General features: G+C 38.7%; 1 protein-coding gene and 1 pseudogene across 3 annotated transcripts in view; both read left to right on the top strand.

Moving 5' to 3' along the window:
• Window positions 1-18,386, top strand: part of EHHADH (enoyl-CoA hydratase and 3-hydroxyacyl CoA dehydrogenase) — a 51,057-nt gene extending 32,671 nt beyond the window's left edge. For all 3 annotated transcript variants that reach the window (XM_060150217.1, XM_060150219.1, XM_060150218.1), the window contains 2 exons: window positions 3,300-3,641; window positions 15,299-18,386. In XM_060150217.1, the coding sequence (XP_060006200.1) occupies window positions 3,300-3,641; window positions 15,299-16,560 (1,604 nt within the window). In that variant the 3' untranslated portion in view covers window positions 16,561-18,386. The remainder of the gene's footprint in view (window positions 1-3,299; window positions 3,642-15,298) is intronic.
• Window positions 3,726-9,111, top strand: LOC132521056 (serine/arginine-rich splicing factor 3-like; annotated as a pseudogene).
• Window positions 18,387-18,893: the final 507 nt, after the last annotated feature.

Here is an 18,893-nt window from a genome sequence, read left to right as displayed (position 1 = left end):
CAACAGCTGATCTTTCTGTCTCTATAGATTTGCCTCTTCTGGACATTTAAAATAAATTACATCACATCAATATGTAATCTTTTGCGTCTGGCTTCTTTCAGCTTGCATAATGTTTTTAAGGTTCATTTGTGTTGTAGCATGTGTCATTAGTTTGATCCTTTTTTTCTTTTTTCCTGGCTGTGTTGGGTCTTCGTTGAGGTGAGTGCAGGCTGCTCTTCATTGTGGTGTGTGGGCTTCTCATTGCGGCGGCTTCTCTTGTTGCAGAGCACGGGCTCTAGGCACCCGGGCTTCAGTAGCTGTGGCATGCAGGATCTAGAGCACAGGCTCAGTAGTTATGACACATGGGCTTAGTTGCTCCACAGCATGTGGTATCTTCCTGGATGAGGGCTCGAACCTGTGTCCCCTGCATCAGCAGGTGGATTCTTAACCACTGTGCCACCAGGGAAGTCCCTTTTAAAATAATTAATTTATTTATTTATTAATTAATTAATTTATTTAGTTTTGGCTGCATTGGGTCTTCATTGCTGTGCGCAGTCTTTCGCTAGTTGCAGTGAGCGGGGACTACTCTTTGTTGCGGTGCTTGGGCTTCTCGCTGCAGTGGTTTCTCTTGTCGCAGAGCACAGGCTCTAGGCATGCCAGCTTCAGAAGTTGTGGCACGCAGGCTTCAGTAGTTGTGGCATGTGGGCTCAGTAGTTGTGGCTCTTGGGCTCTAGAGCGCAGGGTCATTAGTTGTGGTGCACGGGCTTAGTTGCTCCGCAGCATGTGGGATCTTCCTGGACCAGGGCTGGAACCTGTGTCCCCTGCATTGGCAGGTGGATTCTTAACCACTGCGCCACCAGGGAAGTCCAGTTTGATCCTTTTTATTGCTGAATAGTATTTCATTGTATGGCTATACTACATTTTCTTTATCCATTCATCAGTCAGATATTCACATTGTTTTTGGTTTTGAGCTACTATAAATAATGCTGCAGTGAGTATTCACATACAAGTTTTACACGTTTTCATTTCTCTTGGGTAGATTCCTAGGAGTGAAATTGCTGGGTCGAACAGTAAGTTTATGTTTATCTTTTTAAGAAACTGCCAAACTGTTTTCAAAGTGAATGTACTGTTTTACATTCTCACAAGCAACGCACGAGGGTTCCAGGTACTCCACATCACCGCCAACATTCTGTGTCATGTCTTTTTGATGATAGTCCTTCTAGTGGGTCTGTGTTGGTTATCTATAGTTGCATAACAAATTATCCCCAAATTTATTTGCTTAAAATCAAACTATTCCTATCTTACAGTTTCTGTGGAATCTGGGTGTGGTTAGCTAGGCCCTCTGGTTTAGGGTTTCACAAAAGACTACATTCAAGGTATTGCAGGGGGGACTGTATCTACCTGGAGACTTGACTGGGGAGCGATCTGCTTCCAAGCTCACTCAAGTGGCTATTAGTGGAATTCAGTTCCTCTTGGTCTGTTGAACTGAAGGCCTCGGTTCCTCACTGGCTGTTGGCTGAAAGCCTCCTTCAGTTCTTTGCCTCATGGGCTTCACTGGAGGGCAGCTCACCCATGGTAGCTTGTTTCCCTCAGAGCGAGCAAGTGAGAGAGCAAGAATCTTTTTGTCATTTAATCTCAGAAATGACATCCCATTACTTAGAGGCTGCCTACCACATTCATTGTGGTTTTAATCTGCATTTCCCTAATGACTAATGATGCTGAATGTTTTTTCACTGCTTATTAGCTGTTTGTATATGCTCTTTGGTGAAATATCCACTCAAGTTTTTACCCATTTTAAAACTGAGTTGTTTGCCTTCTTATTATTGAGTCATAAGAGGTCTTTATATACTCTGGATACAAATACTTAATTAGATATTCTGTATGCAAATTGTATTCATTTTCTACTTCTTGATAACAAATTACCACCAGCTCAGCAGTTTTAACAACACAAATGTATTACTTAGTGATCTATAGGTCAGAAGTCTGGTAGGGGTCTCACTGGACTAAACCCAGGTGTCAGCAGCTGCACTCCTTTCTGAAGGCTCTAAGGGAGAATCTGTTTCCTGCTCACTCGGGTTGTTGGCAGAATTCATACTTGTGTTGTAGGACCAAGGTCTCCATGTTTTTGCTGGTTGTAAACTGATGGCCATTCCTAGCTTCTAGAGGTCACTGCAGTCCTTGACTCTTGGCCCCCTTCCACCATGTTCAAAGCCAGGTTGTCATCCATGGAGCCAGTCCTTCCTGTGTTGCATCTCTCTGACTCTTCCTCTCTCACTCCAGCTGGGAAAGGCTCTCCTCTTTTAAGCATTCATGTAATTAGATTGGGCCCACCTGGATAATACATGGTAATCTTCACATTTCAAGGTCTTTAACCTTAATCACATCTGTAGAGTCTCTTTGCCATGTAAGGTAATATATTCATAGGTTCTGGGGATTAGGAAGTAGACATTTGGGGAGGGTGTTATTTTGCCTACCACACAAATATTTTCTCCCAGTCTATGGTTTATCATTTCATTTCATTTCATTTGCTTAATGGTGTTCTCTGAAGTACAAAAGTCTTTAATTTTGATGAAGTCCAACTTATTGATTTTTTTCTTTCATGGATTGTGCTAAGAATACTTTGCCTAACCAAAGGTCATAAAGATTTTTCTTTTTTTTTAAGAAAATTTTATAGTTTTAGCTCTTCAATTTAGATTTATGATCCATTTTGAATTAATTTTTATATATGGTGCTAGGTAAGGATCTAAGTTTGTTTTTTTCATGTGGATATCCAGTTGTCTGCAGCATCTCCTTTCTCTCATTAAATTGTTTTGGCACCTGTGTTGAAAATCAATTGGCAGTGATTATAAGGATTTATGTTTGAACTTTCAATTCTCTTCATTGATTTGTATCTCTATCCTTGTGCCGATATTACACTGTCTCCTTTTCTAGGTATTTTAAAGTTTTTGTTACTGTTAAGAATGGAGTTAAAATTATTTTGAACCTAAAATATCATTAACTCAGAACGATTTTCCTTAAGCTCACTGGCAGATTGATATAATTAATCTATCATAATATTATCTTGGCCTTGAAGTAAAAAGAAAGTGTAACTTTTATGCCTCAATTAGGTAACTGGAAATTGCTTTGAATCTATTAAATTCTGTCTAATGGGACTAAGTTGCAAAGATGTCGGAGATTTTGGTATTAGTGTTACATTAAATATCTTGATGAATAGTATTTAATTTCATATTTTGAATTTGAACAAGTTATTACTATTGCTATATACACATATTCCCTTGGTATATGTAACATTTCCAAATTTTCTTTCTTATTTCTTTCAGATCAATCTCTAGAATCCCGTAGAATCTACAACAAGCCGATCCAGAGCTTGTCCAACATGGACACCATTTTCAGTGAAGCCCTTCGGAAGATGCGGAAGCAGCACCCTGGGTGCCTTTCTCAGGAGACTTCCATTCGTGCAGTCCAGGCCGCTGTCCAGTATCCCTATGAGGTGGGCATCAAGAAGGAAAAGGAGCTGTATGTGTACCTTCAGAGATCAGGGCAGGCTAGAGCCCTGCAATATTGTTTCTTGGCGGAGAGGACCACAAATAAGTGGTCCACTCCCTCTGGAGCATCCTGGAAAACAGCACTGGCACGGCCCATCTCTTCTGTTGGCATTCTCGGTAAGGACATGGGTAATGTCACTTCCCAAATCTGCACACGTAAAGTATTACCATTTGCTTAGGGCCACCAGGTGCCAGGCTGTTTGCCAAACATATCACTTGTTTTAGCTAACTTAATTTTCACTCCAGCCCATGAACTATCTTTACTTTATATGTGAGGCCTAGAAACACTAACCTTCTCAACAGTGAGCTAATGAAACCCAAGTCGTCTAATGTAGGTCTGTCTGATTCCAGACTCTGGGCATTTTTTAACTCATTTCTACCTCTTCCATGTCTCTCATTCCTGGATTTCCCAACAATGATTATTAATATGTTGCACATTTCAAAGTGTGTGCTGTCACTCCTATAGCTAGGGATTTGGAATGAAGGCCATATCTTTCTGGTCCTTGCATCCATTCGCTTCTCCTTGTTCAAAACCACTATCCTCAAATTCATCTGAACTCTGAAATAGTGGCTTCCCTACTTCTTCCCCTAGAAAATTTCTCAAACAAAATGTCTTCTTTCCTCAGAAGCTAGCTCTCTGATTGCCTTCTTCAGGCCACTTTCCTAAACTTCACTTTCTCTTAGTCTTGGCCCAAGAATGGTCTTGGGTAGATTCCAAACCTCCTGAAATAGTAAGTGAAATGTTATATGTATTAGCTTATATACAGTCTTCTGGGGGAGGAGGTCCAAAGTTTACTAAAAGCATCAACTTTCTTAACCCTCACCCAGCTCTCTAACACCAGCCCAGCTTGGAGGGGAAGAGCCCTCTCTACATCTTCTTAGTCTGTGGTGGTTTCAGTCAAGTTTGGGAATAAAATAGTGTGTCTTTAATGCACACACATTGTGCTCCTCTAGCACTGACTCTGTTCACTTGTGACTTTTTAAGGAGATGCATAAATAGTGTGACAAAGAACTATGAGTATCCCTTTTTTATACTCTTTCAGCAACACCAATATTTGTTCCCAGTTATGTACTTACCTCTTTCTTCTTCCTTGTATTCCTTCAAGCCAAGAATAATTAATGCAAAATAATAGTAAAAGTTTTAAGTTTATCAGTATTTTGTTTGTCAACCATCATTTGAGAATTTCCCTGTTTCCTTATTGTGAGCTTTTTAAAAATACTTCAGGTTTGTGTCTAGCATGGAATGTTTAAAAGTTTAAGGTTGTTTTTTTTTAAGTATACCCCACATTGTTCTGAAAAATATTTGAAAAAGCATTTAAACTGTGTAGAAGACAACGTGGATAAAAATAAAGTGAGAGAGTTCGTCATTTCCCTCTTCTTCATGTTTATCCACATCCCGCTCTGCACTTCTTCTTTGTGACACAGCCTCCCGCCGCACCCTGTGTCCTCTGGAACACGCCCACAGCCTCATCTGGTTTACTAATGGCTCCCCCTCTGTCTCCTGCCTGAAACCTGGCTTACCCTGGGCACCTGCTTCTCCTGCAGCCCTGTCAAGAGAATGCTGTTTCTTCTCCCACACTCCATGGACCTCACTGTCACTTCCCAGTTCCCCTCTCAGACCATTACCCCTTTCAGGACACTCTCCTCTGTGGTCCTGCCATCCAGTCGTATCACTTTATCGCTCCTCATTACTGTCAGTGCTCCCCTGCTTTGCCCTCATTTTAGTACCTGGCTCACAGTTATCCTCTGTGGCCCAAATCCTGCTGCCATCTGGTTGTCTTCATCCTCTGTGTGAATAATTCAGCCCTGAATAACCCAGCCCTGTTGCTTCTGGGTTCCTTCACCTCCTCAGATCCAGCGACGCTCACCTCACTTCACTTCTGTGACCCATACTTATGGCTTCACCGTAGGTCTTGTCTTTACCCTGAACATTTCTCCACCTCTGAAATGTGAAATCTCACTTTTTCACCACAACCTTGTATTTTCCCACATCCCTTTCTCGGTTATTCTAACTAGTACATGTGTTACTTGATCAGCTCCTCCTATCTTTACTTTCTTCTCTATTCAGTTTTCATTTCCAGTCATCACTTCAACTACTCTCTTACCAATGTCCTCAAATGCCATGACTCATCCTTTCATTATGCCCCCTGGCAAAACCCCAGCCCTGATGAGCCCAGCTTTGCACTTCCATGAGCCTATGTTCTCAGATCAGGTCGGCACAAACTGCAAATTCACATTCTCCCACCTCACCTGAACTCTCAGGGCTGTCAGAAGGGGAGAAGACTGCAGTTGACCAAACACTGCAGAACCAGTAGTCAAAGCATCCCTTATCCTTTATTTACTTCTCTGAGTAGAAGAGGTTCTTGACTAGATTTAATTCCATGGCAGTTAAAGGCAGTGATTTGGTACAGGAGCAGGACTCCTGGTCCCTGTCTGTGTGTGTTTAATGAGGAAAAATTAAGAAACTAAATTCAATGTAAATGCAATATATACCTATGAAAACATAATTACCAACAGTGAAAAGTTTGGTCTTTCAGCCCTTTGTTCTTGAGAACTTTGAGACCACAAGGTTGTGAAAATAGAAGTTAGTAGCTAAGAACTTTTTGAAAGAAATAGATATTGTTTTCATGTATATTTTGTTTCAGTGATTAAATGAAAAGTATCAGTTTATAGAACTGAAGAAGATCTAAAATTATAGCTAAGATACTTCTAAAAAGCATTAGTCTGGCCCACTTTGGGGTTTGGATTATGAGTTGTTTGGAGCCCCAGCGGTCCTTCAGCAGACCTGCTCTGAGAGGTGAGCGCCGAGGAGCTCTGCTCCATCTTCACCAGGTGGCCTTCCTTCCCCGCTGTGTTCAGTTCTGAGATATCACCTGCATGACATTATACTTTACAAAGCACTTTCACATAAACTTCTCATTAGTCCTTATTGTCCCTGTGAGTTTATAATCTCTACATGGTAGGAATTTTCAGCTTGGGACTGAAAGCTAGGAGGCCAGGGTTTTGAACCCCCAACTCTACCTCCTATTTACCCAGGCCAAAGTTTAGGATACAAGCTGCTACAACAGTGAGAGCTATCCAGCCCTCTTGTTACTGAGTGAAATGCAGATGCTTAGTAAATTTGGAAACCTAAATGTTTTAAATAATTTAATATATGTATTATATTAAATAATTTAATACAATTTAAAAATTAAATATATTCCAGAGAAACTAAATCAGTGATTTCTTATTATTGATAACATTCTTTATTCAAAACCAATTGCCACAGGGGATTAAGAGGCACAAATTACTATGTATAAAATAAATAAGCTACAAGGATATATTGTACAGCACAGGTAATATAGCCAATATTTTATAATAACTTTAAATCCAGTATAATCTATAAAAATTTTGAATCACTATGTTGTACACCTAAAACTAAAGAATATTGTAAATCAACTAAACTTCAATTGAAAAAAAAAAAAAATCCCAAAGCTAGTCATTGTAAAGTGTAGAAGAGTTATATATACATGTCTTTCACAAAACATCCACAGTGGGTTGGTTAGGTAACAGGTAACCTGCTGCTGTAACAAATAACAATCTCAGTGGCTTAGCACAATAAAGATCATTTTCCTCCTCACTCCACAGTAATTCTAGAACCAGGTTCTTTCCAAGTAGCGGCTCTGCCATCCTCCTGGATAATAAGGGTCAGCAAATTTTTTCTGTAAAGTTCCAGATAGTAAATGTTTTAGACCTTTGGACCCATATGGTCTCTGTTGCAACTACTCAACTCTGCTATTGAGGACAAAAACAGCCATAGAGCAATTTGGTGGACGACGGGTGTGCGAGAGCGTCTGCGGGTGCCAGGCGGGAGGGGACCGGGAAGACCCAGCTGAGGGTGTGTGGATTTGAGCCTTCGCGTTTCTAACCCGAGATCTTGAAATGCATCGTGATTCCTGTCCGTTGGACTGTAAAGTTTATGTAGGTAATCTTGGAAACAATGGTAACAAGGCTGAATTGGAATAAGCTTTGGGCTATTATGGACCACTCTGAAGTGTGTGGGTTGCTAGAAACCCTCCCGGCTTCGCTTTTGTTGAATTTGAAGATCCCGAGATGCAGCCGATGCTGTCCAAGAGCTAGATGAGAGAACACTATGTGGCCGCCGAGTAAGAGTAGAACTGTCGGGCTTCCCTGGTGGCGCGGTGGTTGAGAGTCCGCCTGCCGATGTAGGGGACACGGGTTCGTGCCCCGGTCCGGGAAGATCCCACATGCCGCGGAGCAGCTAGGCCCGTGAGCCATGGCCGCTGAGCCTGCACGTCTGGAGCCTGTGCTCCGCAACGGGAGAGGCCACAACAGTGAGAGGCTTGCGTACCGCAAAAAAAAAAAAAAAAAAAAAAAAAGAGTAGAACTGTCGAATGGGGAAAAGAGAAGTTGAAATCGTGGGCCGCCTCGTTCTTGGGGTCGTCGCCCTCGAGATGATTATCGGAGGAGGAGTCCTCCACCTCACCACACATCTCCAAGACGGAGAAGCTTCTCTCGCAGCCGGAGCAGGTCCCTTTCTAGATATAGGAGAAGAGAGAGATCACTGTCCCAGGAGAGAATTCACAAGCCGTCCTGATCTTTCTCTGGGTCTCCTAGCCGATCCAGGTCAAATGAAAGGAAATAGAAGACCAGTTTGCAGGAGGAGTGGTGCACAGGAAATAACTTCATTTGACAGGAGTATGTACAGAAAATTCAAGTTTTGTTTGAGACTTCGTAAGTTTGGTGCATTTTTAAAATGTTTTAGCTGTTCACATTTGTTTGTCTCTTGGAACAGTGACACATAAAGATGTAATTCTCTATGGTTTGAAATGGATTATATGAGGCATGTAATATCAAGAATTGTTACTTTACAATGTTCCCTTATGCAAAATTGAATTTGCTTTGAATTTTTAGTCTTGCATAGACTGATAATAAACCTCTAACTCCCGTCCAGCTAAAGTGTGATGTTTAATATTATGGAAACAAAACTGGCAAAAATTGAAGAGACTTTCTGTAGCTGGGCTATGCAGCTGTAGTTAAGCAAGCAGTCTTTAAAAGCTGCTGTGAACACAAGCCAGCAGGTAAAAATAAAAGCTGCACCCTTAAACTAGATTAGAGGTTTAAAAATTCCACTAGTCTTCACCCCGGACAAGAGGTTGTCCGGTGGGTTTAGAATCTAAGAAGTTTCAAGAAAGTTAGTTTACCTTTGCTTTAGGTCAGAAGTTCCTTCTGTGATTGCTGTATATGAATACATAGCTCTTTGTAATATTATTTGGAAATTTGAGACTATTCAATATACCAATGTCCTGCTAGTTTAAGGGTACATTGTAGAGCTGAACTTTGAGTTACTGTGCAAGATTTTTTTTTCATGCTGTCATTTGTAATATGTTTTGTGAGAATCCTTGGGATTAAAGTTTTGGTTACAAATTGTTGTTTAACCTGAAAGCCTGTTTTTCCTTGCAAAACTAAAATCTGAGCTTGGTACCAATCAAGTCCAGGTATAACATTCCTATTGGAAGCCATACTTACATTTTCTTGTAAAGTGCTTTTGAAAATAAAATATTAACATAATTGTGTAATAGTTGAACCCACTATTACCATAGTTCTGGTCCCATAGAAGGCAGTTTGTTACATAAATCTTATTTTGTAAGAAACACAATTTGAGGCTTTTGAAGTGAAGGGAATTTTTGGTTGTCTACTTAAGTGATGATACATTTTTAGGAGTAGAAGCCAGTTCAAAGTCCATGATATTCAGTGATCAGCATTTTAAAGTATAGCCACCTGATACATTATAATCCAAAGTTGCTGGTAAAAAAACAAACAAAAAACAAAAAACTTTAGCACAAAGTAGAACTTTAAACATTCCACAAAGCTTTAAAAATTGCTTCCATTTTATATAATTTGAGGTGTTGCATGGAAATTCTAAATTGATCCATCATGTTGTGAAATTCACTATCTGGTTTAAATGTAACAATGCAGAATTGAATATGGAGGCATGCATAACCTTCTTCTTAGAAATCTAGAGGAGTTGTAATTTCAAATTTTTGTGCAATTAGATTAAATCATAATGCAACAGTCTTTTGGCTTAGTTTCCTTAAATGTACTATTTAAAGATAGTTTTGGATTATGCTGTACTGACTTTCTTTAATATAAAAGATGTCATTGTATTAATCTATAAGGATGTTTTATAAGATACAGATCCTAAACAAATTATTTCCAGTGGTCCTTCTTCACCTTTCATGCACGTATCAAGGGAGGAGAGTCCTGGGTGTCACAGGGGGAGATCTGGTGTCAGTGGAGTTCAGTATGAGCCTTGTTACAGAAGACACTTTTAAGACGGCCTATTGATTTACTGGGAGCTCGGGCTTTTGTCTTTCGGCATTTCACAGCTTACAACCTTTGTTAGGATCAAGCAAGGCAAGATAGCTAAGAATTCATGGAAGTAATATGGTACATCAATATTACACTGCTCTTATAAATCTACATGGGCATTTTTGGCAGTGTACAACTTGCAGAGTCTTAAATTGGAAGGGTTTCTGTAAAAAGGATAGTGGATTATAGCTATAATGTGGCTAATACAGACCTGATATAAAATTAACCTCCAGGATTTAACCTTAGGGTCCAAATTTGCAATCACTTTAACCAGAAAACCTAGCACAATTTTATGGCTTGTTAAAAATATGGAAGATAGAAATCGTTAAAACCTTACATTCTACATTTAAATTGTAGCTATTAAAAAGTTTAGTTACTTTGGTTTCTGAAATTAACAAGTCCCGTTGGCCAGTTTTGTCTTGCATTCTCAGTTGAGTATGGTACTGAAAGCAGTCAGAGACTTTGACTTGTGGTGTAATGATTACAGGTGTTCACTAGAGGTCACTATTAATAATACTTGGTGATAATTTAAGGAACATATGTAAGGATTATAGTTGGTTTTTATGCTTTCAAGAATAGTTAATATTCTATGGTTCTCTGTTCATTGTGGGTTACTTCTGACCTCCATGTCTTAAGCAGAAAGGTAAATACAAAGATAAATTAGCCAGAGAAATTTTAATTTTATGAGATGTAGATACATTTTACCTACTGTTTCTATGCTTTTTTACAGTTCCTTGAAAGGTCATGTGATCAGTAGATGGCATCACCACCTTTTTAGATTCACCCATGTCTGAGTGGAAAGTCCTGGTCGCTTTTTACTGTAGAGTTATGGTTTATATTCTTACAGTGTTTCTTTTTCAGGAATGGTGTTTTCCAGGCCTACTGACTCATTTTTCCATCCCTGATTATATAAGAACCACTGGTTTACTACTTTGTATTAGTGTGCTTTTATTTTCAGAATCCCCAACATGATTTAGTTGTCGGACCTGGTTGGTGGTAATATCTTCTGGTTGTATATTTCTCTACTAGACTGTTGCCTTCTGGTTTTCCTTTTTTTTTTTTTGAGAACATGAAAGATTTTTATAATTAAAGTAGCTGAAGAAAAAACACGGCCATAGACAATACAAAAACAAATCAGTGTGATTGATTCCAGTAAAACTTTATTTATGGACACTAAAATTTGAATTTGATATAATTTTCCTGTGTCACAAAATATTCTTATTCTTTCATTTTCAGCTATTTAAAATGTAAAAATATTCTTAGCTCACCAGCAGTACAAAAGCAGGCAGTGGGCTGGATGCAACCTGCAGGCCAACATCTGCTCTAGGGTCTCCTCCAAAGCCTCAGAGTTGTTCTCTGCCTCCTCTATACCCAGGTGGTAATGAAGGATTTTGTGGGTGATTTTAGGGGCCAGTCGTGATCCCACACCACCATCTTCCCCATTCCCTTGACCAGAATTAGTTACAGGCCCTACCGGGATACCAGAGGTCTAGAAAGTACAGGCTTCTATGTGCCCAGGAAGAAAATGAAATGGTGTGGGAAAGAAATAGCAACATCTTTGCCATCGAATAATTTTTCTACATTTTCCATCCTTCTTGCCTTTTTAAAAAATATTTCTCACTTTTCTTTTCCCTTCCCCAGCTGGGTGGTTCAACTTCTCCAATTTCACTGTTTTAGTTTGATCTTTCTTTAAATATTTCTTCAAATATCTTTATCTTGAAGTTTTTCTTGACTCATCCCACCAAAAATAATCTCTTTCCTTTGAAATTTGAAAGAAATCTCTTTCCTTTGAAATTTCCAAAGAAATTTGAACTTCTCTCATCACTTACTTTACCTTTAAGGGTGGATATTTATGAACTTTTTCCTTTCCCACCACTAGATTATAAATTCCTTGAGGGTTGGTACTACTCATATTTTTAATAACAGTTTTATTGAGGTGAAACATATGTCATAAAATTCACCCATTTAAAGAGTACAATTCAACATAAAATGCTGCAGCTGCTGAAAAAAAGTATGGCAATCCCTCCAAAAATTAAAAATAGAATTACCATATGATTCAGCAATTCCACTTCTGGGTATATCAAAAAGAATTGAAGGCAGGGACTCAAATGGGTATTTGTATAATCATGTCCATAGCAGAATTATTCACAATAGTGGACTAATGGTGGAAGCAACCCAAATGTCCATTAACAGATGAATGAATAAACAAAATGTGGTACATATATATATTCAAAGGGCTATTATTCAGTCTTAAAAGGTGGGAAATTCTGATACATGCTACAACATGAATAAACCTGGAGGCTATTCTACTAAGAGAAATGAGCTAGTCACAAAAGGACAAATACTATTTGATTCCACTTATATGAGGCACCTAGAGTAGTCTTTGTTGAAAAAGACTAGAGTAGTCAAGATTATAAAGATATAAAGATATAAAGATGATGGTTGCCAGGGGCTGGGGAGAGGGCAAAATGGGGAGTTATTGTTTAATGAGTACAGAGTTTCAGGGTTTTTTTGGGGGTTTTTTGTCTGTGGTACGCGGGCCTCTCACTGTTGTGGCCTCTCCCGTTGCGGAGCACAGGCTCCGGATGCGCAGGCTCAGCGGCCACGGCTCACGGGCCCGGCCGCTCCGCGGCATGTGGGATCTTCCTGGACGGGGGCACGAACCCGTGTTCCCCGCATCGGCAGGCGGACTCTCAACCACTGCGCCACCAGGGAAGCCCAGAGTTTCAGTTTTGCAAGATGAAAAGCGTTCTGGAGATGAGATGGATGGTGGTGCTGGTTGCACAACTCTGTGAATGTACTTAATGCCCCTGAACTGTACACTTAGAAATGGTTATGATGTTAAGTTTTATGTTATATGTATTTTACTGCAATTAAAACATTTTTAAAAGACATAGTAACAATGTCACCAAAAAGAGAGTACACTTAAGTGGTTTTTAGATATTCATAAAGTTGTGTAGCCATTGCCACAAAAAATTTTAGAACATTTCCATCACTTTAAAAAGAAACCCTGTACCCATTTGCAGTTATTCCTCATTGCCCATCCTTCCAGCTCCTGGCAACTACTAATCTACTTTCTGTCTCTGTGGATGTTCCTATTCTGGACATGTCATATAAATGGAATCATATAACAAGTAAACTTTTGCATCCAACTTTAACTTAGCATAATGTTTTTTAAGGCTCATCCATGTTATAGGATGTACCATTTAGTTTTACGGCTGAGTAATATTCCACTGGAGAGACATACCACCTTTTGTTTATCCATGTTGATGACATTTGGCTTGTTTCTTCTTTTTGGCTATTTTGAATAATGCTGCTATGAACATCTATGTACAAGTTTTGTGTGGATGTATGTCTTCATTTCTCTTGGGTTATGTATATACCTACCTACCTAGGAATGGAATTGCTGGATCGTATGGTAACTGCACGTATAACCTTTTGAGGAACTTCCAGCTTGTTTTCCACTGCAACAGCACCATTTTACAATTTGCCAGCAGTGAATCAGGGTATCAATTTCTCCACATCCTCACCAGAATTGTTGTTGTCTGTCTTTTTAAATTATAGCTATCCTAGTGGGTATGAAGTGGTAGCTCATTGTGGTTTTGATCTGCATTTCCATAGTGACTAATGATGTTAGGCATCTCTTCATATGCTTATTGGCCATTTGTATATCTTTGGAGAAATGTTTAATTGATCCTTTGCCTAATTTTATTTTATTTTTTAAAAATTTTTATTGGAGTATAGTTGATTTACAATGTTGTGTTAGTTTCAGGTGTACAACAAAGTGAGTGTTATACATATACATATATCCACTCTTTTTTAGATTCTTTTCCCATATAGACCATTACAGAGTATTGAGTAGAGCTCCCTGTGCTATACAGTAGGTCCCTATTAGTTATCTCTTCTATATATAGTAGTGTGTTTATATCAATCCTAATCTTTCAATTTATCCCTCCCCCCACTTACCCCCTGGTAACCATGTTTGTTTTTTATATCTGTAACTCTATTTCTGTTTTGTAGATAAGTTCATTTGTACCCTTTTTTTAGATTCCACATATAAGAGATATCATATGATATTTGTCTTTCTCTGTCTGACTTACTTCACTCAGTATGAGAATATCTAGGTCCATTTATGTTGCTGCAGATTCCTTTGCCTAATTTTAAATTGAGCTGTCTTTTTATTGTCGAGTTTGAGTTCTTTATATATTCTGATACAAGTACCTTATCAGATATATGATTTGCAAATATTTTCTCCTATTCTATGGGGTTTTTTTCACTTTCTTTATTGTGTCCTTCAAAGCACAAACGTTTTTAATTTTGATAGTGTCCAATTTATCTATTTTTTTCTTTTATTGCTTATGCTCTTGGTGTCATTTCTAAGAAACTATTGCCTAATCCAAGGTCATGAAGATTTACTCATAAGAGTTTTACAGTTTTAGCTCTTACTTCGGCCTTTGATCCACTTTGAGTGATCCACTTTGATCTACTTTTGTATATGGTGTGAGGTAGAAGTTCAACAAAATTCTTTTGCATATGGATATCAGTTGTCCCAGCACCTTTGTTGAAAAAGACTATTCTTTCCCCCCATATTGGCACCCTTGTCAAAAATTGATTTTCCATAAATGTATGAGTTTATTTCAGGACTCTCAATTCTATCTCATTGATCTATATGTCTATCCTTATTCCAGTATCACACTGTCTTGAATAGTGTAGATTTGTCAAAAGTTTTGAAATTGGAAAGAGTTTGTTCTTTTTTTTTCTTCTATATTGTTTTGGTTATTCTGGATTTCTTGTATTTCTATATGACTTGTAGGATCAGCTTGTTAATTTCTGCAAAAAAAAACAGTTGGATTTTTCATAGTGATTGCACTGGATCTGCAGATTGATTTGGGTAATATTGCCATCTTAACAATATTAAGTCTTCTGATCCACGAACATGGGATGTCTTTCCATTTATTTAGGTTTTATTTAATTTCTTTCTACAATGTTCTTTTGTTATTAGTGTACAAGTCTTACAATTCTTCCTTAAATTTATTCTGAAGTATTCTTTTTAATGCTATTATAAGTGGAATTGTTTTCTTAATTTCATATTCAGATTATTCATTGCTAGTATATATAAATAAAATTGATTTTTGTATATTGATCTTGTATCCTGCAACCTTGCTGAACTTGTTTATTATTTCTAATAGCATGTGTGTGTTTGTGTGTGAATCCTACTTACTGTTATACCTTCTGAATCACTTAATACAGTGCCTAGCCTTAACTAGTATTCAATCCATTTGTAGTCTTTGAATTTATATCTTTGAATGCCACGTTTCCACAGAAGCCTTCCATTCACTGAGTAATTTCTCAGTTGCCAATACCATTGAATCATTCTTTTTCTCCTTCACTCTTATCTGCAGGCTTGGGAACAATGGGCCGAGGCATTGCCATATCTTTTGCAATGGCCAAAATCCCTGTGATTGCTGTAGAATCAGACAAGAAGCAGCTAGAGACTGCAAACAAGATAATAACCTCCATCTTAGAAAAGGAAGTGTCCAAAATGCAGCAGAGTGGCCACTCTTGGTCAGGACCAAAACCCAGGTTAACTACATCTATAAAAGAGCTTAGTGGTGTAGATTTAGTTATTGAAGCAGTATTTGAGGAAAGGAACCTGAAGAAACAGGTCTTTGCTGAACTGTCAGCCGTGTGCAAGCCAGAAGCATTTCTGTGCACCAACACTTCAGCCCTGGACATTGATGAGATTGCTTCTTCCAGTGATCGTCCTCACTTGGTCATTGGCACCCACTTCTTCTCACCAGCTCACGTCATGAAGTTGTTAGAGGTTATTCCCAGCCGATACTCTTCCCCCACTACCATTGCCACTATTATGAATTTATCAAAAAAGATTAACAAAATTGGAGTAGTGGTAGGCAATTGTTTTGGATTTGTTGGGAATCGAATGTTGAAGCCTTATTATAATCAGGCATATTTCTTATTGGAAGAAGGCAGTAAACCAGAGGAGATAGATCAGGTGCTGGAAGAGTTTGGTTTCAAAATGGGACCTTTTAGAGTGTCTGATCTTGCTGGGTTGGATGTAGGTTGGAAATCCCGAAAAGGGCAAGGTCTTACTGGACCTACATTGCCTCCAGGAACTCCCTCCCGAAAGCGAGGCAGCTGGAGATATTGCCCAATTCCTGATATGCTCTGTGAATCAGGACGATTTGGCCAGAAGACAGGTGAGGGTTGGTACCTTTATGATAAGCCGTTGGGTAGGATTCACAAACCTAATCCCTGGCTTTCCAAATTTCTGACACAGTACAGAGAAACCTATCACATTGAACCACGTATCATTAGCCGGGATGAGATCCTCGAGCGCTGCTTATATTCACTCATCAATGAAGCATTCTGCATCTTGGGAGAAGGGATGGCGGCTACCCCAGAGCACATTGATGTGGTCTATTTACACGGGTATGGATGGCCAAGGCACAGGGGTGGGCCCATGTTCTATGCTTCCACAGTTGGGCTGCCCACAGTGGTAGAGAAGTTGCAGAAGTATCACAGGCAGAATCCTGATATTCCCCAACTGGAGCCTTGTGACTATCTGAAAAAACTGGCTTCCCAGGGAAACCCTCCTCTGAAAGAGTGGCAAAGCTTGGCAGGACCCCCCAGCAGTAAATTGTGATTCAGCCTTTCAGGTTTTGCCTCACATGCTGGCATCAGGTAGTGCTCACTGAATTTCAGTGAAACTAAATCCAAAGATCCAAAGTAAGATTGCTCTGAAATGCAAAGCAAAAGAAGTAATTGGCCAGCTAAAACTCTTCTTTGGGTCTTCTGTCTGATGAAGATTCTAATGGGTCAGATCTTTAGGAATGTGCTTCCTATGCCTGGGAATCTGTCCCTATCAGATAAATTATTTCAATCTCAGTGAATAAACTTATGTTAACACCATAATCACTAAGGAAAGAGCCTCAGGAGTAAGTTGAGGTTCCCAAGTTCTTTGATCATTGGAGAAATATGTCATTAATTATTCACTGATACGTGTATAAATTCATTTGAGCCCTTTCAACCTCACACATGTAGCACCGATAGGAAATCTTATGGACCCTTCATTCAACAGACACTCATCATGCACCCCTGAGCATCTTGCACAGCACTTGACAGACCTAGAGTCCAGAGGGGCATTAATCCAGCAAGGAAGCCTATGATACATTTCACTTCAGTCTCAGAGGTGGAGTGAAGATGGTTGGCAGGGTAGAGTCAGCAGTGAGGGTCTCTATGAGTGAGCTTGGAAAGCTGCCAAGGGAGAGGCAGAGGCAGTAGTCAGAGGCAGAGTATCAATGGCAGAACAGTGTTGAAGTTTAGGCAAAACACAATTGAGAGTTGGTGAGGAAACCACATACTTCAGACCAGAATAGGGAGGTCAGGGTAGCTTGGCAAGTCATGCTCAATATAACACTTCTGTCCAAGGCCCATGTGCACAGTTGTCCTTGCTGCTTGCAAGAGGCTCAGTAACATTTTATGATAATTCCCTCAAGACCACCGGATGTCCACAACCTGGTCTTTATTTACTCTTCTAGTCAGACAGAAGTAATGGAAAGTAGTTAAGTTGTTGACTTAGTGTAAGAAGAGATCTCAGGGATCTAACCTCCTCTAATTCTGTGATAAAGTCATGATGCATTTCCCGGTCATGATATGCCTTTGTGATGTAGGGTATGAAATCTTAGGAAGTCTAAAATTATTGTAAAACAAATTTTGTTTAATTTTGTTATAAGAACTCTTTTTACTTTTTGCCTTGTATGGTTAAATGTTGAGGGGCTAGTCAACACAAAAACTTGTACACAAATGTTTGTAGCAGAATTATTCATAATAGCCCCACATTGGAAACAACCCAAATGTCCATCAACTGATGAATGGATAAATAAAATGTAGAATAGGCATACAATAGGATATTATTTAGTCATAAAAAGAAATGAAGTGTTAATACATGCTACAACATGATGAACCTTGAAAATATTATGCTAAGTGAAAAAATAGGCAAATCTATTGAGATAGAAAGCAGACTACAGCTTGCCTAAGGCTGGAATGATTGGGGGTGGGGAATAGGGAGTGGTTGTTAATGGGTACAAGGTTTCTTTCTGGGTTGATGAAAATGTTCTGAAATTATTGTGGTGATGGTTGCATAACTCTGTAAATCTGCTAAAAACCATTGACTTGTATACCTTAAATGTGTGAACTGTATGGTATGTGAATTATATCTTAATACAGTTAATAAATAAGTAAACAAACAAACAAATGGGCTTAGGTTATTGTCCTGCAGGATGATGTAAATGAACTGTTCTTTTTTTACAATATTTTCACCAGTGAACCCAAACAAAATTACCAAAAGTTCTGATAGAGAAATCTTGAAGGAATATAGCATAAGTTTTCCATTGTACAAAACAAACCAAAAAAACTTCTAGAGTGTGCTTTGAGTTGTAGTTCAATTTAGAATAATTTTTGAGATGTGTATTGCTGGATTTTATATAAATTGGTCCTTGAAATTAAAGACATCAATAGAAAAAAATTCCTGAAAATAGTAACTGTCTCCAAAGTGTCTTAGTTTCAAATTAATGTAAACTTATTTCAAATTCATACACACATCAACTTTTTCTTCTTTAGACCTTGAGTAGATTTCAATTTTGAGTTCTCTTTTTTTTTTGAGTTCTTAAAACTTATTTTCATCCTACATTCTCCTTTAGATTGGGGTTTTGAAACTAGAGTATCTATGAATAGATTTTGAGTCAATAATCCCTGAAACTTTGTGCTAACATTTGTGTATATGTATCTGAGTGCATTGCTTAGAAAACGTGCCATATCTTACATTGTATTCTCTGACATGTCTATGACCCAATAAATGTTAAGGACCAATACTTTATATATTGATATAAAATGGGAAGAAGAAGCATGAGTTCAATTATCCTTATTTTGTGTCAAAGGAGGCAAGACTGATTCAAACTGTTGGGTCCCATAAACAGC

The sequence above is a fragment of the Lagenorhynchus albirostris genome, chromosome 5 (genome assembly GCF_949774975.1).
Source record: "Lagenorhynchus albirostris chromosome 5, mLagAlb1.1, whole genome shotgun sequence".
NCBI classification, from domain to species: domain Eukaryota; kingdom Metazoa; phylum Chordata; class Mammalia; order Artiodactyla; family Delphinidae; genus Lagenorhynchus; species Lagenorhynchus albirostris.
The sequence above is the reverse complement of the archived record's forward strand: the minus strand, read 5'-3'. Positions and strand labels throughout refer to the sequence as shown.